A 26117-nucleotide genomic window follows, 5' to 3' on the forward strand; every position below is an offset into this window, starting at 1 on the left:
AGGGTCCCAACCCCACAGCAGACACAGCGCTGTGAAGGTGCTGTACTGATCCTCCTGCAAGAGCATCTCTCAGAAAGACACCAAATAATTTCCACCAACCCGGGGCACCAGGTACATCTTGCTCAATCCTAGTGAGGACACAAGAGATCTTGGAAGCTTTCTAAAGAGTGAAAGAACTAGGAAAAAATAAAGGAAAAAAAGGGCCAGCAGAGAAAAGTGTAAGAATGAGGCCGTGCTCAGTTTATTTTGTTGTCTTTTAAGATAACACCAGATTATCAGTGGGCGGCTCAGAGAGGCTCAGGAGCAGCAGGGTGAGCCCTGGCTGCTGCTGTGCCTGTGCACTGCCATCACTGCCTGTGGGGAGCTGCCCAGGACAGAGGGAGAGTGTGAGAGTTGGAGGGACCATTCCTTTTCTCAAGTCACAATTATCTCTGCTACCACATTTGCGTCCTCGCTCTTGTCTCGATTTAAGTAAGTTACAATTCTCCCACTCTTGTTACTGAGTAGATGCAGATGCCACTTTGTTCCGTGTGATTTATAGCTAGTAGCTAATGTTCAGTTATAATTCCCCATTTTAGACATGAAAAATAGCCTGTAATGCTCAACACAAGGGCCTCTCAACAATGATATATAATTTAAAAATTAACACGAGGACAGAGGAGCCACGGGATTTTGAACTAGGGACTCTCTCATTCAAAGGTTAAATCTCTACAAGGTGAGCTAAAGGAATTAGTTGAGTTATTAAGTAAATGCCTCTGTTCTATTTTCCCAGCACATTAGCTGTTGCAGCCTTTTCCAGTTCAGTTGTGTTCCGCCCCAGCATGTTCAAAGTGCAAATGCTCGTGGCACTGTGTTCACACATTTGCTTTTTTTCAATGTCAAACAAACTGGAGCTGTTCAGAGCCAAAGGTCAAAGTGGAGGGTCCTTAAGGAAATCTCCTGGGAAATGATGTGATTGCTCTCGTGTCTTTATTGTGTATAAAATCAGGCTTCATACGTGGCTCATCCTTTCCAAGCATCTTAAAGCTATAAACGAGTCATGACTCATTCCTGCAACACCTAAGTTATGTAAGTGGTCTTGCTAATTTACTGGAATATCTCGCATAACTAATCATTTCCAGGATCCAACTCTGAGGCCTTGGAAACCTCTGAGCTGTGAAGAGCTCCTTCAGAAACAGAGACGTTAAATCCCAACCTCACATGGTGAGGCAAAAGCAGAAGAGGGGACAGAACCTGCATCACCCGACTGGCTCTGCCAAACTGGAGCCATAAACTCCTTGTTTGGCAAAGCTCAGCAACTCAGAAAAGCCAGGGAGCGTGGAGAGGGAAAAGAGCTTGGCTCTGGAGAGCTCTGGGAGGTGGCATTCCTCTCCTGCCTGCTTCTGCTCCCACTGAGGTGCAGCTCATCGCCTCGGTGTCTCCTGCTGCACTTTGCTTAATGGTCTCGCTCCAGCATCAAATGTTATATTTATGGATTACAAATTTATTGACATTTGACATTTGCATCAGCTTTCACCTGATCAACAGGAGCTCTGACTGCCAAAGGGAGTTATTAAGGAAGATTTCAACAGCCATGGGAATGCCAAAAATGTCATTAAATCATATCAGAAAAACAATGTGTTCATAGCATTCATACATTTAGTCTTGCCAGTAAATCTTCTGGTTGATGCTTGGACCACCTACTGATGATACTCAAAGAAAAGGAGAAACAGGGAGAATCGAAGAGATGAATTAAATTAAAACCAAATGACATGACGCCTGGCACAGTGGGATCTTTAATTTTCTACTCTATGAATCCAGAATAAGCAAAAAAGCAAAACAAAGCACAGTGGCTTGACTTTCTCTGAGTCAATTCCCTCCATATAGGCAGGGCTTAACTAAATAATCCTGAGTAATGTGTGCACCCCACATTATTGCATGAGATTTGTATGTGGGAGGTGCAGGATTCAGAAAACATATGGCACATGGAAAACAAATGACAGGGTGTGCTTTTACACTCGTGCTGGCTATACTTATCACTCTTGTTGATATTTTTTTCCAGACGTGAAATATGAATGTAGGAACTTTCACCTTAATCTTGTCGGAAAAATACCCGGTTATTTTTTTTGTGCATTTGTGATTTACCGGAGTCCACCACATAATTCCTGGGAGTACAGACAACGTTATAAAAAACACTGATCAAATAAACACAATTACCTCCCTCATCGTTTTCTGCTTGGATGACAAACCTGGGTCTTGCACCATAAGCACAGCAAGGCCAACAGATTAGGGCTCCATGGAATTAGGGAGGGAAGTGAGTTGCTGGCCTGGGAGCCCACCCACAGTTTGTCTGTGCCTGACCAGGGCAGGGTGAGCTCCACTGGAGGTGATCCTGAGTTGAGCAAGCACGAAGGAAGTTTTGAGTTTGAGCTGTCTGGTGGAAGAGCAAAAAAAAATATAGGAGTGTGTTCTCCTCACACAAACACAGGCAGAAACAGGCCGTGCTCATATCCCAGAGGAAATCTCCTGTGCTGTGCCTTGGGATGTTGATGAAGAGGTGGGAAAAAGGAAATGGCAGCATCTCGAATGTAAGGAAAGTGGGCAGCCACGAGGACACAGTTCCAGTGGAGATAGGTGCCAGCAGCTTGTCTTGGCCCCCCAGAAGAGTTGGTGTGGTGTAGCCACCGCCGTGCTTGGAGCACTGACAGCAGAGGTGGAATGAGGAGTGGCAAAGGCACTCAGGGAATGGGGCAGAAATGTTCTCCCAGGCTTTGGCTGGGAGCAAGACAGAGGTGGAGCTGGATGGAGACATGGATGTGCTGCCACACCAGGGCACCAGGGAATGGGCTGGGACAGACACCCCAGGGCACCCTGTGGTTCGTGGTACAGACTTGGGGGAGTCAGAAATGGGCAGTGTTGGTGAGTTTTCATTAAGTGACTGAAACCAGCATTTTCACATTGGAGTTGGAACAGCTCTCCCAGAGGAGAGGACAAAACCCACCCTGTCTGCACAGTGAGCATCCTTTGGCTCTGAGCCTTGGATCCTCTGCAGTCCAGGCTTCCCAAAGGAGGAATTCCTTCTCCTTCCTCCACGTCCCTGTGCTGTGGCACAGCACGGAGCAAACGGTGCTGGCTGGCCCGAGGAAAGGCTGTGAAGGGAGCAGAACCTGCCCTGCACACACCACTCTGAGCTTGGTGTGGCACAGCTGCTGCAGGAGGAGGAGTGCAGGGGAACAACCACATCAAACCACTCCAACCACCTCTCCTTTCCTTTCAAAAATGTCACTGCAGCACCCTCTGCTCTCTGAAACAATGTTTATCATTGCTCTTCGATTGTCTGGGACAATAAATGGTTAGAAATGAGCATATATCACCAGGAAATCTCTGCCTGCCCCTTCCCCCAAGCAGTGTCATAAAAACGTACAAATTCACATTAATAATGAAGTGCATTTCCCCGAGAAGCCACTGTGTATCTCAGGGAGAGCAGGCAAGGTGGCAGTTGCTGCAGAGTTTCCTATTAAAGAGCAGAGCAAATACTCATAAATCTGATGAGGGGCCAAAGCACATGTTAGGGCTGTCTCCCTCTTAATGGAACCTTTTCTGAAATGAAAAAAATATATATCTTGATACATTCAGGGTATTCATTAGACATGACAACCTCCTCCACTCCCCATGGCTCCCTCCCTCCTCCTGCACGGGCTGACCCCCGGCAGAAGAGCTGAGTGCTGGCAGGGAGGGATTTTGGAGGGGAGGAGGAACTGTTTGCTTTTAATAGAGGGATTGTGTAAATGTACTACAATGGACAAGCTCCCTCGTGTCCCTGTGTGTCCCTGTTCCCTCACTGAGGCCATTGCCAGCGTGTGCCCCTCCTGGGTGATCTGCCATTCCCCACAGCCAGTCTGTCTGTCCGTCCAGGGAATGGCAGCAAACAGAGCCAGCGCTGCTGCCCGGAGCAGGATCCCCTGGCAGAGACTCTCCTGCCCCTCACACCTTGCAGGGCTCGGCCAGCTCCTTCTCCAGGATGCTCCAGGCAGGGGAGGCAGCAGGCTGAGCGAGGATCAGCCCTGGGTTCTCCCAGGGCTGGGACTGTGCTGCCTGGTGTTGTGTTTGGTGCTGGACACCCAGGGTGTGCTGCCCCTGTGGAGGGTGAGATGCTCTTGGAAAAGAACCAGAGTTCCATGGAAGCCAGAGCTCCGTGCTGGGGTTGTGTCCCACCTCATTCCCCATCCAGCAGGGAGGCTCCTGGGCTGAGCTGCACTGCTGCAAATCCTGCTTGCATTTCTGTGGAACCCAGTGATCCCTCCTCTAACAGACCCTGCCTGGATGCACAAACACACCCAGCTCCAAACTGAGATGGGCAGAGACGGCAGAATGAGGCCTGAAGACTACAGCTTAATAATCATGAATTATCTGTTCATTATCCCAATAAATAGTGAAAAATCTCTTCCTCTTTTCCTCCTCCCATAAAGCTGTATCTATAATTTTCCTCATTTTCCATCTGTGCTCCATCATATTTGCACTGAGTGATCATCCTGCTAAATGACATTATTTTTATTGAAAGGTGCTTTGGAGGGCTGGATACTGTTCACGTCTTTTCCTTTTGTATTGATCTTTGCGATTCGATTGCTGAGGTGTAAAATGCATAAATAAGACTCAGGTACCCTTCCTTTGAAATCTCACCTGGTAAAAATGTTCTGCTATAGATTATGAAGGCTGTAGCATTTAATAATATCAGGCACAGCAAGGAGAAGGCAAGATTTTGATGTCCTTATGAATAGTGAATGCTGGAGGAGGCTGGCACCGTTCAAGGTCAGTTAAAATCTGGTTGAAAGTTGCTGTTTCTTTGTGAGCAGAGGAGTTCCTGCCTTGGAACTGCCACATGCAATGTGTTTGTACAGAGCCCAGGAACAATGTGGGTTGACCCAGCGGGCTGGAAGCTCAAATGCAATGTTAAATAATACTGATCTTAATAACAACCTATAAAACCTGTAAAACCTTCCTCAAAAGCCAGGAAATTTGCATGGATCCATCGGTGCTGCCATAGTCTGATGGATCATCTGGCCGGACCCTGCTCTCAGGGAAGCCAAGAACACACAATTATTTTACCGTTTATACCAACAAAAATCTAAAATGGAACTTCCCCACAGACTTTTTCTTCCCATTGAGAAGCCATCATTTTCCAAAAATATATTGGCACGAAAATCCCATTTGAATGGAATAATCAAGACTTCCATGGGATGAACCCTCTTTTTCTGGCTGAACCCTTGGTTTTGCTGGTAAATTCTGCTGACAAAACTGTGATGACACCACTGCAGGCAGGCACATCCCAGCATGTTTGATTCTCCTGAGAGGAAATCTCAGCTTCTAATATTTGTTGCTAAGAAGAAATGAAAGCTGAAGAGCAAGGTGAATTCTCTAAAATAGAATTTTGGACCACTGATTCACACAATTGTCCTTGACCACCTAACAGCCATATTGGCTACGAGTGGAACATGACCAGAGCAGCTCCTACTGCTTCAGAAGGATGAGAAAATAAAATCCAGAGAAGGAAAAAATCTTCTATTTTGGTATACTTAACACATACAGTTATCTACATGTCCTATATATCATTTAACAAATTGCTTTGCAATTCTTACAGGGCGTGGTATAATGACTGATTTAAAATCACTGCATTGCTTAAACTGCATTGTTCTTCATCAAGTTGAGTCATTTTTATGTGAAGTGTCAAGCTCTCTAACAAATAACTGCTGCCAGACAAATCAAGTTCCTCATCTTAAAGCTACGGCTAAATAGTTTATAGCTTTAATCTGCTCACTGAGGTGTGCAGTCTATGACAGTAATTATAAATGCAAGGAGAAATTATAGCTGAATGCTTTAACTGCATTAGGAGCCATTTGATGAACAATCATGATTGCCTGCTCATTTTCAACAATAGAGGGCAAGTTAGTGTCAGTGCATTAGAGGATTTTCAGTTCTGCTCTGCTCTTTCTTCCATTTACCACAGAATGTCAGTTGTCTCCTATAAAGTAGAAAAAAAAAGCGCCGCAGAAGCTTTAAACTTGATGGTTAAAAAAAGACAAAGGAGGAAACAGAGAAAAACTGTTTATCATTATGACTCTTTGTTTTTTGTTTTGCAGCAACCTTACTTTCAAATTAGTTCATCTCAGGTAGCTGCCTGTTCACTCATCAGGGTCTTTTGAAACAGAAATTTCCCCAGTCAGGTTGGTTAATTTGACTTTATGGAGATTTATTTCTATTAAAGTTGTAGCCAAGGCCACAGAGAGCCTCAGTTAGTGGCCAGTTCCAAGCCAATCCCACCTGGCTCTGAAGTGAGAAATACAATTCTGCCCTGCCTTTTTCCTCAGAACAACATAAAAATTCTAATTCAGTTGAAGAAATGAACAAATGTTCTTCAAGGTACAAGTCAACATACAAATTACTTCTAATTAAAGCCATGTTTCCTAATGTTCATGGGTTTTCTATGAAGAATAGCAATAAAAACAAATTTGAAGTGGGTTAAATGAAAGAGAATAGAGATGTCTGATTGTTGTATATTACACATAATCTTACTTTATATTACTAAACCCATATCACTTAGAAGAATTCAGGAAAACACCAAAGATGACTATAAAAGATATATATATATATCTTTTTACATTTAAGAAGAATTTATAGCAAATTTGTTATAAACAGCCTCTCAGAGGTCTTAAAAATAAATCCATACCCATAACACATTTTTCTACAGTACTAACCCAGATTATTAATTTATATTTTTAATGATAGCTAACATTTGACAATATAACCTCTACTAGTAAACGCCATTGAAATATAAAATACTTTATGTATTTCTATACTTCAAGTACTCTTTCTACTGTTTTACTTCCATTTATTTCAATCTATATTCTCTATTTTTATGCCTATTTCACTGCCATATTGCCTGCAAGAAGGAAACACAAATGCATGTGTGTGTTTTAAGGATCTCAGCTTTATATTTCTCCTTTCTAAATACTCTGCTCCCCTCTGTTATTATTCAAATGTATACTGGATCTTAAAAATAACATGGTAAGGGTAAGTAAACTCTGAAAATCCCTGTTATTTGATTTAGTCCCCTTGCAGATTTCTGAAGAATCCATATGAATAAACTCTGGCCTCCCCACTCCCAACCTCGTCAGAACTTCAGGGAGGCTTTCGGCTCTGAAACTGTAATAAAATCTTTACAATGCCATCCCAAATACCCCATCATTTCAGACAATTTGTGCTATCATGCATACCAACTGAAATTATAGCTCCAGATAACAGTGCTATCACTCTGTCATTGCAATTTAAATATATTTTTTCAAAGGTAAGATACAACCTGCATCTTGATATAAATTAGAAATGGATGAGTATTACGAGGACAGCAATTTCTCGGCATCCAGAGGCAGGAAGGACAGTCCCTTATTTATGTAGTTACACATCACCTGAATAATATGTCTCCGTGCAGGTTATTACAATGCAGAAAACACTTTTTTTCTTTTTTTCCCCTTGGAGATTTTTTTCCTCCCCCTTTGTATTTGTTCCTCCAATCCTCAGCAACAGTAACGTGTTTACAAAGGTGGGTGTTTGGTTTGCTCTGAGTAATAACACGGTGCTTTCAAGACCAAATCTGAAACATTTGTCACACATTAAGCCATGAATGTGCCAAAATAACTGTTGTATTAATATATCTGGCAGATAGCTTTTGTTTGATAGTCCCCAAATTATTGGTTTGCTCTGCTATCTCTTGTGTGAAAACTATGAATGGCAGAGTCTTAATAATCATTAAGTGGTGGGGAAGGAAACAAAGTATGGGATGTTTATCCCACAGTCTCTCAGGGGTGTTGATTTGGAGTGGCCAGGTAAACAAGCAACATTCTAATGTTGGGTTCAAGTGCCCAAATAGACACTTTAGGGTATTAGTTCTATTTAGAAAACAAACTCCTTAGGAGGGAGATGGAATTTTGCTGGCTAAAATATGCAGGCAGCGTTAATCTCCTCTAATGCAGACAGCACGTACAAGATGTATGCAAAACTTAAATCTTACTGCACTTGAACGCTGACATTATACTCCATGGCAATAGCTTACAGTACCAGCCCAAAGTAACCCTTGATCAGTGGTTTAAATTATTCAAAAGTAGCATTTTTAATGGAGCTTAAGTGACGCAGAGCCCTCGTGCTGGCTTTGGCTGCAGAAAGTGTTTCCTAAAACATGAATATTTGCAGCAAACAAATGGGAAATCTTCCCCCAAATGGGGACTGAACCCCATGCTCTCAGTCAGCCAGAGGATGGCCACAAAGCCAGGTGGCATCAGTGACAACTCACAGCACATCTTTCATTTTCACCATCTAATAAATTCATTTTCTGAATGTTATTCAAGTAATGAACACCTTGGAGAAAACCTGGATCTGCACATGGTTGTTCTGTGAACATAAGCAGAGCCTGAGTCTGCTGGTGGAATTGCTGGGAATAACTAAACAGAGCCCTCCTGGAAAAAAAAAACTGGTTAGAACAAAAAACTTCTATTTGGACTTTTAGTTGAGGTTCTGCATATTTATTTCAATCAAGAATATTCAAGTTTGTGAATCAAGTAAAATTAAAAATGCAAAAATGGTGTGGCATCTGAATATTACATTACATGTTATAAACATTGGTTGTGGCAACTGGTGTATCTTGCAGCAAAAAAATAGCAACACTAACGCAGCAGTATCCTACTAACAGGTCTTGGAAATATTAAGCTTGTAAAAAATCTCAATTAAGCAGTAACTCCCCCAGGTTATACGAGAACTTGCACTGAAGTCAGTGATGTTTATGGATTGATTTCCACCAACACGAAGCAAAATATAATCAAACATCTTAAAGATTAAAAAAGGAATGATGGAGAGAGAGGTTAAAATGATGTGACAAAAAAGGCCACTCACAGTAGCAAGTGTTTAAGTAAGTGTAAAATATTAAAATATTTTACAAAACTGAACATCCAAATATCAACAGAAGAATAACTGAACTTCTAGATAGGAACTTTTCAGAGTTATTTGTAGATTCTCGAGGCTGTGTTTGAGATTATGAGAAACTTGGAATAATTGAGATTTTGCTAATTTGACTTTTGAATTTTCTTCTTTTTCCCCATCCAAATCAGATTTATTGGTGTACTAGCACTGAGTGAGGTAATAACCTTTTGGGTTTCAGTGCTCTTTATCTGCTCTTTTTCCATTCTCACTGCAAAGAGTAGCACTTAGTTCTTGCATTCCACACAGAAGTGCAGTGGATGTGAAATGATTTATTCTTAGGAACAGAAGAGAAATGGGCAAACAGCTATTTTGCAAATAATGAGCAGCAACATTTCTCTCTAGGGCAGTGTGGGCTTGCATTGACCAAGCTCTCTTCCTGAAAACGTTATAAAATGGATGTGTGCATGCGAGGGAGGAGCGGAGCAGCATACACGATGCATTTTATACTGTTTTCCTACTTTTACCAAAGCACGGAGCCTGACGGAGCCTCCTGGAAATGCTGAAATGAAAACTCACTATAGAGCATGCATACCTTAAGAGTTATTCTTCATCCACTTCTGCTACAAATTGTGAATGGTGTTCTGGTGACTTGCTGTGTGTTTTGCTTAGATGAAGTTTTACTGCATGTTTGCTCGCAAATGTCCGACAGCACAACTTACATTTGAACTTAGAGTCTGTGTCCTCTTCTCCAGCTATTGTTTCAGGAGATCTTTGAACTGAAACTCTGGAGATTTCTTGCTCTACCTTGGTTTGCTGCTCCACAGCCAGCCTGTTCATGTCTTTCATTTGGAAACCTAGGTGGGATTCTAAGTGGCTAATGTAAGTAGAGGGGGTTCGGAACTGAGATGCACAGTCGCTGCAATAAAAGACTGGATGTCCTTTGTCCATGTTTTTCAAAAACTTTGTTCCTCCGGTTTTCCTAAGTTGATACTTGACATTTGCCAACCAGTGGCTGATGGTGGTCATCGACAGTCCAGTGAATTTGGAAATCTGCATGCGCTCTTGTGGGCCTAGGTCTGATAATAAATATTTACCTTCAGATGTCTGGAAGAGGCTGGAAGCAAACTGAGCTTGCAAAATGAGCAGATGCTGAGGATTCCAGTTTGACTGCCTGCCCTTCCTTTTATGCAGAGTGGAGACTTCCGTGGAGACGTCCTCGAAGCGTCGGACATCTATTTCCAACTTCATGGACGGGATCCTGGAGGATGCAGCAGGTTTTGGTGTGGTAGCTTTGGGAAGAACTTTGACCATGTCAGCAATGTCAGACAGAGCGTGCTTTTGAGGTGGAGAAGTACAAGATTGTGCTTGAGCTGACTCAGCTTTCTTGCCTTTGGATTTGGTCAGGTCAATAGGCTGATCATTGTTTTCAAACAAATAGTGCCTGGATACACTTGCAGGCTTTGGTGGGGTTGGAGCAGGAGATAAAACTGGCTTCTCCATCATGTTTAGATTGGGTTTGTGGAACATGGAAATTGTGCTAGAGCTGGGGCTGCAGTTGGATTGAGGCTGTAAGGGCTCGGTGGCTTTACCCAGGTGATTGTTCAGGACGGACTGCAGGGCGCTCAGGGGGTTCACACAGGGCAGCTCCGAGGAGTGATTAGCAGCAGCACAGCCATTACTGAGAGAAGCTGCTGGTGGCTCCTTGAGGACTGGCTTTTCTTTCCCACTGTCCTCTTTAATTTTGTCTTCTTCTTTCAAGGGACACGGTTCTGTCTTTTTTGGCTCCACAGAGATTTCAGCTTTGAGGAGAGGTTCCCTCTCGCTCTGGCTGAGCGAGGCCGGCTCAGCCTGGACACCCTCCTTAGCATAGTCCTTTTGTACCTCCTCCTTGTCCTCAGCCTCCTTCTTCACTTGAGTGCATTGGCTCACGTTTGCTGAGATAGGGACCAGAGGCATCACCTTCCACTTGGGCGCTATGGGCCTCAATTTATTGGTCATGGTTGGCCTGATTTGGAGCACCTGGGATCCCACAGGCAAGGAGGGCTTGGCTCCCTCCGAGAGCTGGTAAGCCGCATGGATGCTGGGATACGCACTCCAGCTGGGAGCTCCGTTCTGAGCTTTATTGATGGCTGTCGTGACAGTGTTCTCCAAGGACTTTAAAATATCCCCACCACCCTTTGAACCATCTTCTAAATCTTCTTCTCGGAGGTACTGGTATTTCATTGTGGGATCCAGGGGTTTCTGAAGAGTATCTTCATACTCCTCAGTTTTCATTGCTTTCTCATCTTTGTTTGCATCATCAGCTTTATCTTTTTTACTTTCTTTTTTAAGTTCAGAGGCAGGACCTATGCATTCTGCAGATGATTTACTGGTTGATTTTGAAACAGGGCTGTCACTGGCTGGTGCTTCAGACAGCGATTGCATTTTTTCCACAGCTAAAGGATCCAGAACAAGTTGCTTTCCTTTCTTTGAAGCTGAACTCGTGACTTTCAAGAAATGGCCAGTGACCATCATGTGGGTTGTGAGCTGCTGCAAGGTATCATGGGAGCTTCCACATTCCATACACTTCAAAATCTGGGATTTGCAGGCCTCGAACTGCCAGGTGTAGCTGGCCCCGTTCTGGTACCCGTAGCGGTTGTTGGAGGAGAGCTGCAGGTTCGCGTTCTTCTGAGGAGAGAAGGAGTCTGAGAAAGACCCCGTGGTGGAGTCGGGGGAGCAAGGCCTGTTCACATCAAACACACGTTTCTTGGCTGGAGTGACCATTTTTGAAGAAATGGTTGGTACCGGCTCCTTCAAAGGCACTTTTTGGTAATGTTTTGTTTTTATCATATGAACACTCAGATCTTGAAGGGAATCAAAAGAGTCACCACAGAACATACACTTCAGAACTTTTTGTGCATCTTCCTTGTCCATGTCCTGGAACGCCCTTTTCCGGGGTTTGGAGTAGCTGGTAGGTCTGTGCTTGTCCTTTTTGTGGTTGTCATCCTGGTAGTGCCCTGTCTCGTTCATGTGGACCGTGAGTTCCACCAAGGTGTCGTAGGCAGCGCTGCACTGCCGGCAGCGGAACCGGCTGGCGCCTGTGAACACAGTCCCGCACATTTTGCTGCTCTGCCTGTAGAGCTGCACCGAGCTGAACAGGTTGGGCTTGGAGACAGGCCTGGAAGGCAAATTCTGCTGCAAGCTTTTGGACAGTGCGTCTTGGTGCCAATCGAAATCGGCTTTGTTCCCTCCGTTCCTGTTGTCGCAACTCCTCTTTTCGGAGTTGGACAACTTGAAACCCAGCCCCAAGCCTGTCCAGTAAGAGTCCGACAGGATGTTGGCATAGACTGCTGTCATTTTATCCATGCAATCGTGTGCTTCGCTCTGGCCTTTGGGGTGGGCGCTGCTTTTGGGGTCCTGGGGTTCCCTGGAGCAGATGTTTTTGATATCTGCCACATGGTCACTACTGTCACTCAGCAGTGATTCGTTCTCCACGTCCTGGTTGGATATGTGACTGACAGGGGAGTTCTGGAAACTGCAGAAATTCCCTTTCTGCTCAGGACCCACTTCGTGCTCCTCATCCGTGCCAGTGTCATTGCTGCTCTGCAGCTGAGCAGTGGAGTTGTTGTCATCGTCATCTTCCTCCTCCTCCTTTATATCTTCCTCTTCCTTTAAATCTTCCTCTTGGACATAACCTGAAATGTAATGTCAATATATGAAATAGCCCGTTAAAGGAGAATGTTACAGTTCCAGTTTTCTGCTTTCACTATGTATTTTCTCTACTGGATTTTGTTTTAATCTAGAACTATATTTTATGTTAGTTCTGGAAGTGAAAAAAAGCCAAATGATGTCTCTTTTTAGTGAAGGTTGCTGCATTTTGTTGGCAGATGATCATAATTCTTTATAACTGCCAGAGATCCTGAGTTAATAATTTTCCTGTCATGGGAATATAATTCTAACTGTCCTGTAATGGGACAGTTGGAAAATTCATATGGAAGAATTTAAAGTTTATGCTAAAAGCTTCAATTCTATGAAATTGTTTTTAGCCTCAGTGAGAGAAGGAGTTGAATTTGCAAGGAAGAGAAGAAAAATAAGTGTCATAATCTTCCTGGTTCAGAGCATCTAGGTACAGTAACCTTTTGCCACTTGATCACCTAAAAATGCACTTTGGGATGTACAGAAATAATTTATATGTCAAAATACAACATCTGAAAGTGTTAATAGGCATAAGTGAAACCCTTTTGTTTACAAAAGTAATGTACTGTATACCATAAAAGCAAATTGTGCTTCAGTAAAATCCATAAATTTCAGGGCAAGAGCCCCTGAAAGTTACAGAAGATTTGACAGAGGTAGATGGAAGTTGATTGTTAAACTGGAAAAGTAGAACAAATCCAGAAGGATTTTATTTGGCAAATTAACTCTTCAGTTCTAAGATGAACTTGATTCTGGAAGAGTATATTTATTTAGAATCCAATTCCTCCCAATTATCTGAAATGGATTTTATGGCTCTTTAAGAACCTGGCTCGCTTTGCTCCCTTGAACTTGGTGCTCCTGACCCAAAGATATCCTTCTAGCAAATCCAGAGGAGAGTGCTCCACCTTTCTGATGAGCATCTGGACAAAGGCTTCATTCTCCAATCTGTTTGCATGATCTGACCCCGTCCCACACATTTGCCATCAGGCCAAAGATACAACCAGAACCAGAGGAACCGTTCCCTGGATGAAGGTGCAGCACAAGAACAGGAAAATGATGGCTCTCTGTGTGATGGGAGCTAAAAAATCCATGTGCCATCTTTCCCACACTCTTGCCACGAATTTAGGAACTGCAGACATCACACAGGCTCAGAGCTGGGCTTGGCTTTCTCCAGGGGTGGTACCAGAAGGTGTCACAACCAGAGGCAAAGACTCAGCAGTGGCTCTGAACAAATGACCTGCACATCACTTTAGCCTGATAAAATAATAATAATCACCCAGTAGGAGGAACACTGTGCTCTTCAGTAGATGCTTTCAGCAAAGAAGCTAAATATTAAATGTTAAGTGCTAAATACTACAAACGAATCCCTTCAGCATGTGCAGGTCACAGCAAACATTACCAGGTGATCAGACTGGAGCAGCAGCAAAGACAGCCCTTAGAGCTCAATGGTTTCTTCTCCTCCCTAAACTTTTCCTGAACAACCAGATACCACGTTCCCTCTGTGCTGTGTTTTTCAGGGGACCCAGGAGAAGGCAGGGCCGTGGAGGTGGCAGAAGGTCCCCAGGTGAGGAGCAGTGACCCTGTGACACACGGCCCCTCTCCAGGGTGTGTACCAGTGCCAGGCACACCACACAACGAAAACAAGGAGGGGATCCAAGGAAGGAATCAGACAAAACACATGACAAAGAGCAGTCCCATAGCTATGGGTCACTGCATATTGAATTCTCCACTCCAGCACCAATTCTTTGAGTATCATTAACCCATTTTTCACCAGGACTTAAGTTTTCCTTTGGAAGGTACATACAATTAGTTTATTCCTCACAAGATCCTTTGTCCTTCTCTAGGAAAAGCAGAAGTAGCAGACAGCTGCACATCCCCCACAATATGGATAAAATTTGCTGCTTAATTAGGCATTGACATGTTTACTATAACCTTTACAGAAGAGTAACTTGTGCTGAGGAATCCTCCTTTTTTTTTTTGGTGTCTGTGTAAGATACTGACGCAATCTCATGAAAGGGGGAGAAATAACCAGTTCCAGTATCTCCAGAGGGTCTACAGGGAAGCCAGAGAGGGACTGTCCATCAGGAACTGTAGTGACAGACAAGGAGGAATGGCTGCAAACTGACAGAGAGGAGGTTTAGATTAGATTAGATTAAATATATGGAAGAAATTCTGCCCTGGGAGGGTGGGCAGGCCCTGGCACAGGGTACCCAGAGCAGCTGTGGCTGCCCCTGGATCCCTGGCAGTGCCCAAAGCCAGGTTGGATGGGGCTTGGAGCAGCTTGGGACAATGGAAAATGTCCCTGCCCATGGCAGGGGTGGCACTGGATTCTGTGATTCTGTGCAGAAAGCACCACCAAAATTTCACAAAACCATCAGTCACATCTGTTTTAATGGTTTAGGGGTTTGGGCAGCTTTAAAAACACATTTCAGTATCCTCTCTGTAAAAGCATTTCTGTTTATGTAAATGATTTAAATTGCTGTGGGCATTTTAAGGACAGTGGAGACCAGTTCTGCAAGACAAACTCAGGTACAAGAGATGCTCGTGTTCTTCCAACAGGGCTTTTTAGTAAGATTTCATTGGACATGAAGGGATGTAGCTGGTTAACAGAAATAACATTAATTTAAGTGGACTTTGCATTATTTATTTTAGAAGTAAAGAGTGTCTTATATCTGTACACCCACATGCTTTAAATGCAGAGTCTGTAATAAGTAGCATAAATTTTGCACGTCACACTGATGTCCATGTAATAAATTGTTGAGTGACCTGTTCCCTTCCCACCAATTCTCCCCCAGGCTTATTCTGACATTCCAAACCTCTGAGATCCTCATGTGTAACTGTGTTACAGGAAGAAAATAATATGAAAGAAATCCAAACTCAGTAACTGGATGAATGCTTCCTCCCTTTCCTAGATGAGAAATTTTCCCACCAAAATGAAACAGGCCCAGGCAGATGTAAAATGGGAAAAGCACAGTCCTGAAGAAGTGGGAGGCTGAAATGTCACTATCATTAAGAATTGACAAAACTCAGGAACTTCAAAGCATTGAATGGAAGCAATTTTTTGGCTTCCTAAATGGAAATCAGTCTTTGGTTTAGTGCTGCTTGACCTCAAAACAGGGTATGTCAAAATCATGACATCAGTAAGGATAATATAATTATATAGATAATAATCACAAATATAATTCCAAATTATTTGGTTTCTTAATTCCTCTCCATGTCTTTGTGACTGAATTCATGGCAACCTCAGAAATCTGCTTCTCTAGGAGGAGAGCTGCAATAAACAGCTGGTTCTTTATTCTTCAAAAAGGACATTTTCTTTGCTATTTCTGGAATATTTCCACAGAGGAGCTAAAATAAACCAGGTCCAGTAAATACACCTGCAAAAACTGGGTCTAAAGCACCACCATGCCCTTGGAGCTGGGAGCTTTCCCTGCAGAGAGCACCAAGCCAGGCTCCCAGGGTGAGCCCAGCACCGACATCCAGGACTGCCCTGGCAGTGGCACCCCATTATCCATCACTCCTGACCTGAATTGTGCTCTGTCAATACAGCTTTTTGCCAAACATCTTCATTCTGACTGTTAACTTTTCCACCAGTGGATACTATTTTACTATTTTTACCCAAATTTGCTCTTTTTCCATGTCGAGAAACATTTTTTAAAATACATATACATATATATATACATGTTTCTTTCCAAGACTGGAAAATTTATTTTCTGCCAAGAGAAGGGACAGTGAATCATTGTCCAGAACAACTCTGCTAATCCATGTAAAACCCATGGCACCACCTGCATTTCTTCAGCCATACATATTCCAGTTTTCCTTGAAACAACATCATCAGGAAAGCAATCTCACAGTGCTAGAAGGTGATCTTGTTTCCTCCTTGTCTGGCTTCAGCTCAAACATCTTTTTGTGTTTGGCAGAAGGTGTTTCTTTCTCTGAAAGGTTCCAAGCAGATAATGGATAATGACCACTTCTCATTCCTCCTTCTCCACGATGTCGAACTGCATTAAGCACCCACAGACAAATCCTAACCTGGCTCTTTGTGGGAGTTCAGAGCTGCAATTTCATCCCAGTCTCAAAATCAGCTGAAGAGAGAAATTGGCAGCTGGGGGAAAAATAGTTCCCTACTCCATTGCATAACTCTTTATTAAAGACATTTTGGAATGTAACGGGATTAAAACCAATAGAACACTCTAGAAAAGCAATGAAAGAACTCTCAAGATATGAGATTTTTCATAAAGGAGTGAATTGTATAATTTCAGAGTTTTTAAGGCTATGTTTAAAATTTTTGTACCACGGAAATAACTTCCTGTTAAGTTCTCCAAGGTGGAAAGAAAACACAGGGAAATATTCCTGAATGTGGCACAGAGAGCACCTGGCTCTGAATGATGGATGGAAGGGACAAAGGGACACCTCTGGCACCTGGCCCCCGTGTCCTGGTTTTGAGATTTAGTTCCAAAGCCAAGTACAGCCTGAGGAAGGGTTTGGATGTCCTCAGAAAAGGCTGAAGATGTTCAGTTGCCTCTTTGCTGGGAGGCCAGTTCATTAATTTGGATAATGAGCATTTTTTGCAGCTTTTGTTGCTGTTTTATTTGCCATCACACCCACTCTCACTTTGCAGTGGCTCAGTGTGGATCACCACCATGGTGATGAATTTTGTGTCCAAAACAACTTGGCACCTCAAAGGAGGGATTTTTCCCAATATTCCTTTGAGGGTTTTTTTTCTCCCCAAGAAATTTATTTTTCAAGTAGTTACAGCAGCTGATAGCAAGGCATGAATTCCTGCCTCTTGCAGAGTAGGAGAAGGAACACCCACCACCATCCACTGCAGGAGGACAGGAGCAGCTTCTGCAGGAGCAAGGAAAAGAGTGCTTTCCACACTGACAGAATTCTAACACACAAAGGCAATTCCATGAAGCCATAGCTATTATTTATATACGATGCTGAAATTAAGCAATTTGGGGCTTTCATTTTGTTGTACTTTAATTAGAGCTGTATTCCAAAGTTTTCTATTAAATATCCAATTTCCTACTGGTTAAGAAGGCAAAATACCCCTGAGTTTCATTGGGCTCTTAGCAGCAAAACCAGAACAGATTATGTCCTTTGCACTTCATCCTGCACAGTTATGAGCCAAATGATCAGTGGCTGGAGGGAACTGCGTGTGAGTGACCCATAAACTCAAAAACAATAATAAAGCAGGAAAAAAACCCCAACACAAGCAAAAAGAGAGGTGAGCTGATGCGAGCTGCTGAGCTGAGGGCAGAGGAGGAAAGGAATTATTGTGGAGGTTTTTCTTGAATAATTTTCCTTAAGGATAACATTGTTTGCACAGGCAGTTATTGTACAAAAAAAGCAGCAAGCCATCCTTTCAGTCAGTTTGAATCCATTCCATGCCAGGTCCTGGCTGCTGCAGGAAAGGATCCCACCAGGGCTGGAGCCAGGAGCTCTGAGTGTCAGTGAATCACTGGCCTCTCATTAAAAACATTTGTTACTTTCTACAAACTCCTCTAACGGATAATGTCATTTTTACAACCAGCTGATGGTGTTTGGTGACCCCCAGATTGTATTTCCAGCTAAGATGCTCCTAAGGAATGTTTTTTTTGTTTTTAAAAACATGCCCTCCGTCACACCACACTGCCATCCTGCCCTCTGAAGGTGAGGTCTGGGGAGGTGTCACACACCCCAGGTGAGGTTTGGGGAGGTGTCACACACCCCAGGTAAGGTTTTTCAGGTGTCACACACCCCAGGTGAGGTTTTTGCAGGTGTCACACAGCCACACCCCAGCCCATCACTGTGAGCTCCCCTCAGTTCCTGGGGCAGCACAAAAGCTGCTCTCCAAGATGCGTCATGGCCTGAAAAATTCAAGGGATCCAGAAGCAGAAAATATGTTTTCCTTATTAGTCACTTTAATTGCAGCACTGTAAATCACTTTGCTGATGAAAAGAGAAGTCTGAAACTTTTGTCTCCATTTGCCTTTCTTCTGTTTTCTCTTGTCCTATTTATTGTTGTGGAAAACAGCGGAGTGGCTTTGTAAATTTATAGATTACTTCATTTAAAATCCAAGTTTCAAATTATGTTTTCCCTCTTTCATTATCCTGGGTTGCCCTAAGTACCAATCTAAATTTCTTTCAATGGCATGAGCTACCAATCAGAATCACAAAAAAATATATATCTATAGAAATTGAAATTGTAATGAGTCTTACCAGTGTATTGCTAACACTTTGGTTCATTTGATATGAACTTTGTTTTTTTAAAGTACCACATGGTAAGGCTTTGAAACTTCAGTTTGTAAAAAAAACTGTAACAGCCTTACAGCCTTTGAAGTCACTACTGATATAACTCTGAACAGATCCATTCAAGTTCAACTAACATCAGACAAATGTTTAGTGTATCAGAGGAAGCCACAAAAGCAAGGATTTCATCAATATTTCACAACAGCCTCAGGGAAACTGTAGATTGCAATGCTGTAGGGCAGCTAATGGAATTACACACAAGGGTTTTGTACATTTAAAATAAGCAGCTACTAAAAAAATTACCCTTCAGTTTGATAGAAACTGTATAAAACTGCAGATGGGAAACAATTAAATAGCTACCAACATTTATCCATGTCAGCCTGATAGGTCATTTAATAACAGGTATTTCTTTACTACTTTCTTTTTTTTTTTTCCTGGTAGGGCAATAATAAAGATTAACATTTATGAAAAGTAGAATAAAATATAGTGCAGCCAAATGAATAATTAAAGATGCTTCTGAAGAATTTGTTTGCTATTGTATGGCCGTGAAGACTGCTCTCCAGTAATGAAGTACATTTATATTAACTACAATTATAAATAGAAAGAAGATGAGGATTATGTTTATGGACACTTGCTTGTTATCCTAAAAAAACAAAAAATAAATCTTTGCCTTGTTTCTGTTGAATCCGTGGCTTATCTCATGGACAGCACATTCTCCTTGGAAAGAGCTGGCTTGGAGCACGAGCAGGAGGACACAGGACACACAATAAACCCTGAGAGGCTCTTGGGCAGAGAGAATTCAGCCCTGAAAGCACCAGGTTTATTCTGAAAATAGATCCACAGAATCCTGCTCCTTTCATTGCATTCAGCCCTGAAAGCACCAGGTTTATTCTGAAACCAGATCCACAGAATCCTGCTCCTTTTCATTGCTACACTCAGTGAGCAAAGAGCTCCCAGAAGCAGCCCTTCACGCAGTGGGGTTTGGGTGTTTATTTTGGGAAATGGCTGTTTCTGCTAATAACTGATCAATACTACAATGGGAGAGGCAAATTATGTGATTACTGATGTGAAAAGGATGATTATTTCTCAGCCAGTCCAGCACTAAACAGAGCAGCTTGACTAAATCCAGCAGAGTACTCAGGCTCATGGAGAAGTTAGGACCCAGTTCAAAGAGCTCCTAAACGTTTGTCCCTTTTGGGGTAAGAGCAATAAGTATAACAGAAAATCCAGAGTTTCCTGAGGACTCAGCGTGGTGACCCAGTGGTGGTTAGAGATGAAGGCAGCAGCACTTCCCCCATGTTTTATTAAAGCTCAGAATTCCTGCCCAGCTGAAATGCTGCACAAAGACAAATCCATGCAATAAAGCATTGCCCAGCACCTTCTATCGGAGCTGATTTTAGAAAAATATTCATATTAGTTTTAATAATATTTAATAAGTTTAAAAGCATACTACTATAACATTTGTCTAAAGAGCAGCGGGCCTTAGGATTTTGCTTTTGGATATTCAGTCCCAGTGCAGCTGCAGTGAGATCTGCTTTAAGCCAGGCTTGCCAGCAATACTCATAAATCCCTGCTGGTTACTCAGAGCTGCTTACATGCTGCAGCATCATTTCTCTCTCAACATCTCTTTAGATAAGGTACATAAGTAGAAAGGGGGAATACAATGAAATCTATCTTCCTCATTTGCCTGCTTTGTTTTGATCTTGCATTCCAGGCAATAAAAAACTGCAAACAATTTTGAAGTGTGACTTTTGCCTTGCCGGGATCACGGCGTTAAGGGAAGAATACACAGCTCATCAAGTGGCTGATTTCCCTCTTTATTTTCCTTCCAGAAACATCCTGCTGCATGTGGTGGTCCAAAGGAACACTCTGCTTGTTTGGTGACAAATATGATGGCCAGAAACATTGACTTTTGACCATTAGGCTTGCCTGCACTTACAGCCACATCACCATCAGAGCACTCGGGCAGCATGAAGGTCATTACCCCCGACAGCATCTTCCTTCCCCAACTTCCCAGAGATGTAAGCAATAAGCACTTGCAAGAGATTGATATGATACTTTGTGAGTAATTTGGATGAACTATAACACTAACCCAGTAAAGTATTATAATTTTAAATGTGTCCAGAAAATAATTGAAATTCTGGTTTAGCTTCATCATAATGCACAGTGCTGGGTATATTTAACAGCTGACTAGTTTAGCATGAATATTGCTTTACAAATGAGGTCATATTGTTTTTAAGAAACAATATTGCTATCAAACATGTTTAGGAGGAAAAGCAAGAGATTATGAGTACACTTTTAACCTTTCTGTCTCTTTCTATATCTGTTTACTATGGTGATTTAGGTGCTCAGTGTTGTTTGAAGGCAAACATAGAAGGTTCTGGCATTTAAAAGAGATCCAGTAATGAGCAACTGGCAGTCAGATTCTTTTTTATTATTACTCTGTCACAAAATCTCTGTTCTACATCACTCCATCTTTGCAACACCAGTCAGAGATGAGAAAGGTCAAAACATCTCCTTCAGACGTGCAGACACAACCGCAGAGAGCCTGGAGCTGTGGGGAGAGCAGAGCCACAGGTACCAAACAGAGTTTCACTGCAGCAAAGCTTCTCCTCCTCCTGCTGCCACTGCAGAGTGGCATCACCACCACTCTGTCCCCCTCTGCAGAACCAGGGATACCTAAACAAGCCACCCAGAAGAGCATTTAACACAAAATATGGATCATTTCTATTCACCTCCACAATATTTGGGTATTTCTCTGCCAGGCAAGGGGCACACAGAGGGTCTGATCCTGCTTTTCCTGCCTTGCTGCAGCCAGCAGAGTTGCAACAACTGGGAGAAGAAACAGCCTGTGGTCTTTTGAAATCCTTCTCAAAATGGAAAACCTTTTTTAAGGTCCTGCCTGAAATATTCTCTCTGAGGTGGCTCTAGGAGCAGGGATTGCAACCATTTTTGCCTGAAATTAAGGGGAATCATCTCCTATCACTCTCTTGATTACCAATGTAAACACACTGCGTGTTTATTATTCCCTGTTATTTCACCATTTATTGATTTGATTTATTTATTTGCTATTTTGTTATTTACTGCCTCCAACAGCAGCACTGCCCTGCTGAAATCTTCTACCAACATCTAATAAAATTCTTCCACTAAAATCTCCCTGCTTTGATTAACTCCAGCATTTTCCTCTCTCTTTCCACCCAATTCTGAGATGGTGCCCCACAGCTCCTTTGCAGATATAAAAGGCCTTTTAATAGTAAGAATTCTAATAATTTTCAGTAGTAAAATTAGAACTGTTGGCTCCGCTCTGCAAAGAAACTTGTGCAAAACAAATCAATCCATGTCAAAAGGAAAAACTTCCAACTGATATGGAAAATAAACACAGTGTCCAAGTATCTATCAAGATTGATAAAATAACGGAAATTTCAAGGGAAGAAAAAAAGAATCACTGAAACCCAAATATTAAGCTGTGTTCTTTTAAATTGGGTCTCAAATGATCCAAGGAAGGGTTGAGAGCCAGGGCCAGTGCACAGATCATTTACAGATCATAATCACCCCAGTCTCAATCTGCATTCCTGCCCTGTCCTAAGTGATATCTGACATTTATCACTTGGGACAGAGCAGGAAAAAAGAGGCAGCAACAACAGGAGGCTGCAGCTGCACGGGCTCAGCTTTTCCTGAAGCTCAGCAAGAAATAACAACTCTGAGTTATGGGCAAAAACCTCGGTAATCAGAGAGGTCATTACTGACAGAAACAACTTCTCCAGCACAGGTACCATGATGTCACCGCTGCTGAGGAGAGGGACCTCAGAGGGTACAGAAAAGCCATTTATTATTTCCAGCAGAAGTGGATCTGAGCCTGCAGGAGGTCACAAAACACTCCAGTGATCAAAAATCCAGACTGAAGTCCTGAAAGAGCTGAAAGGATGGATTAACTATGACCCAACTCTCTACTCCCCAGCTCTATAACAGAGTCACAAAACTTTATACAAAACTTTATGAATTACCCTTTTTTTATATATATATATATTCTGGGGCCTCTCAGACTTGGAAGGAAACACAACAGAGGGCATCTGACCTCTACCAAATTACTCAGAATACTGACTTTGAAAGATGAATTGCTGCTGCAGGCAAGTCCAAATATATATAAAAGAAAGCCATTAAAATGGACTATTTAAAAATGTTTACAGAATTAAAATACAGTTATTATTGTTCTAGTAATCCCAAGGGTAAGTGCAGAATTTCCAAGTTATTAAATCCACACAAAAAGCAAATTTCTCCATTTCTGTTTTAATTTCTCCCTCCTCCATTTCATCAACATTCAATTGGGACACCAGCTCTGGAGGTCTGCCCTTGGGCAGAGGAGCAAACAGGCCTGGGTGTTTATTAGGGCATCATTTTCTGTCTGTCTGGCATCATTTATTTCCTGGGGAAGGGCCCATGCCAGGTCAGGATCAACTCTCGGAGCAGCCAATCCATCAGGTGGGAGCAGGTGGCATAAGGAATGGCTGGAAAAGGAGGAAAAGCTGAAATGGATGGAAGTGGGAAAGTAATAAGAAAGTGATCAGTGAAAGTAGAAGCAGTAGGAAATAAATCAATCAAAGCAGTGCAGAGAGGGTTCCCTTCAACGTGAGCTGGGCTTTAACCTCCACAGCAACACAGAAACCTGAAAAGTTTTCCCTCAAAATTCTCCTGGGAACAAGGAGGGTGAGCAGAGCAGGATTATTGGAGAGAATTGGAGAGAAAGCCCAGCCTGATTTCTGAGAGATGCAGCGAGAGGCTGGGACAAGGAGCATCACAGGGAATTCTGCACAATGCATTTCCATCCATGTTCCAACTGTGTTTTTTCTGTGGCAATGTGGCACAGGATCTGCACTCAGATTTTAAACAGACCCCTGGAGCAATAATTGAACTAAGAAGTAGAGTGGGAAGTGCACAGTGTTATAATAAAAACTCCCACACTAACTGGACTTCCTGAACAGAAACCCACCCAATCATTTTATTGAGGCTTGGATTCAAACCAGGAAAATCCACTTGCCACCAAGAATCTGATTATTCATGACAAAAAAATCTCTTGCACCTTATCTAGCACAGGTTTTGTACTGAGTCCTGATAATGTGAAAGCAAAACTTGTGATTTCTGCTGCTTTTATCAGTGGGAGCTGTGGAAGTGTAGCTCTGCAGAGCTTCTTGAAATCACACGAGGATACTCTGGCTGTAGACACCAAGCCCTGCTTGATTTGCTAAGTAGAGAAAGTCCCTTAGGATTTTATGGGTAAAGTTGATTTGGAGCTATAAAATTGAAGCATTTATTAGAGACCAGAGGCCAACAACACTTCATTACAGACTGTCTAAACACTTTCAGTTTATCCACTAGGTTCAAATCCAAACAATACTTCCCTTTCAAAGCATTTTGGCCTTGTTTTCTTTCTCTTTCCACCAGCAATAACACCTTAAAAAATGCATTTTTAATGTGTTTATCAATCTAAAATTTAAATGAAGGCAAAGCCTGCCAGAGAAGGAGCACAGAACCTGCAAGAAGTTTGTCTTGAACAACTCCCAATTCTCCTTGTCTACATGGGTTAATTGCTGTATCCACCAATGCACAGCTGGAATTTGACCAGTCTGCATCTGAATTTTAGACTTTTGTAATTTTATTTTATTTTATTTTTATTATTCTGCTGCTTCCGTGCAGTCGGTTCCCTCACACCGACTGGAAATGGGTTGCACAAACAGAGAAAAACATGTTTAAAGGAAGAACTTGCAGAAAGACTGAAACTGCTTTTAATCCATTATTTAAGAATTTACAATGTTCTAGTCTCTGCCCCTTTCAAACAAGTCTTTAAACACTCACTGGGAGGAAAAGCAGCCAAAAGTGTCAGGGGCAGCTTGATTCCACCAACTCCTGGAGTCTGTGGAGCTGAGGAGAGAAGCCTGACTCTGAAGGGTTTAATTTCTAATAATTTTTCAGCTGTTAAGGATATATTAACATTTCCAGGCACAAGAAGCTGAATTTCTCACTGGCTTAACTCTCCTGAAGCAAAAGGATGTAGGGAGAGGAAGAATTGGCTCAATATTTTGTTTTTCTTGGCTCTCTCTTGTTCCTGGTGCTGTTTGTTTTTTTCTGATGGGCACCTACAGATCACAGGATCAGAGAATCATTTAGGAAAATCACTTGGAAAAACATCCATGGCCATTGAGCCCAAACATAAATTCCAGCAAAGATTTTTTGGGGGCATTAATTCCAGTTTGTGGAAGGCAAAGTGTTGCCCACCACTTTGGAAATGAAACACTGAATTCCCACTTCACCTCCTCCATTATTGTGAATCTTAAAAAAAAAGGATAAGATGATTTCCCATATTATTTCCTATTTCGTTTGTCCTCATGTGATTCAGAGACAACCTCTTATATGGACTTCATCTTCTTCCCAACACAATTCAGTCTCCTCCACCAGCTTCAACTGCCCCAAGGTGGTTTCACCACTGCCTCTTCCTTCCTCATTTTTTGCCTTTTCTCCTTGGCACTGGTGAGAATGCTGATATTGGAATGTGACACATGTGACACTGGAGGAAGCAGACAATTAAAGGTCAGAAATTCAAGTGTTTCTCTGTTCCACCCTGCATAAACCCACTGCTGTCAGGGAGGCAATCATGTCTGCAAATGCACTTTACAGGGCTGAAATCTGCTTCTCAACTTAAACCATGGAACATTTAAATATCAAAAACTTTGTTTTCTAATGAGTGAAGTATTGAGGGGGGAGAAATGAATTATATGCTTGATGTATGCTGAAGGCTGGGAAAATTAAGGCCATTTCCCATGGTGAGAATGCAGTGATTTCAGTTTGTGAGAATAAATTAAACCTTTGGGAGAATTTGTCTTCCATTAAATTGAACAGCTAAACAGGCACAGAAGATTTTAATGTCACCAACAGCAAACCCCAAAGGTTACAAAAAGAAAAAAGAAACAGTGTTTTCTTATTTGGAAGTTCTCTGTCTCTCTACCTAAGAAAAGATGCAAACTGTAAATGTATGTTGAGACACAAAGACTCTTAAAGATCATAATTCCATTCCTATACCATATGCTATTAATGTCTGTCAACACTGTTTAGCCAGCAACTGCTGACAGAACCATATTTGCTATCTAAATACATCATAAATAAATCAGTAATGAACTGCTTTAGTAAACCTTCTGCACTGATTGGAAATACAGATCGAGTAAACAAACTCTGGGGATAACATTTTGCAGCTCCAAGTACATACAAGTGTTTAATGTC

At 42.3% G+C, this 26117-nt stretch overlaps 1 protein-coding gene across 3 annotated transcripts in view; it reads right to left on the minus strand.

Annotated features, from left to right (window-relative positions):
- TSHZ2 (teashirt zinc finger homeobox 2) overlaps positions 1–26117 on the minus strand; it is a 216723-nt gene that overhangs the window by 72750 nt on the left and 117856 nt on the right. The window contains exon 2 of one of the 3 annotated variants that reach the window (XR_012051585.1): positions 9663–12617. Coding sequence is in view for 1 of the 3 variants with exons in the window: in XM_030288378.4 (XP_030144238.2) it covers positions 9544–12617 (3074 nt within the window). In the remaining 2 variants the exon portion in view is untranslated. Of the gene's footprint in view, positions 1–8527; positions 12618–26117 lie in introns of those variants that run through there. The other 2 variants (XR_012051584.1, XM_030288378.4) reach the window with 2 other exon arrangements.

The sequence above is a fragment of the Taeniopygia guttata genome, chromosome 20, assembly GCF_048771995.1.
Source record: "Taeniopygia guttata chromosome 20, bTaeGut7.mat, whole genome shotgun sequence".
Classification (NCBI taxonomy): domain Eukaryota; kingdom Metazoa; phylum Chordata; class Aves; order Passeriformes; family Estrildidae; genus Taeniopygia; species Taeniopygia guttata.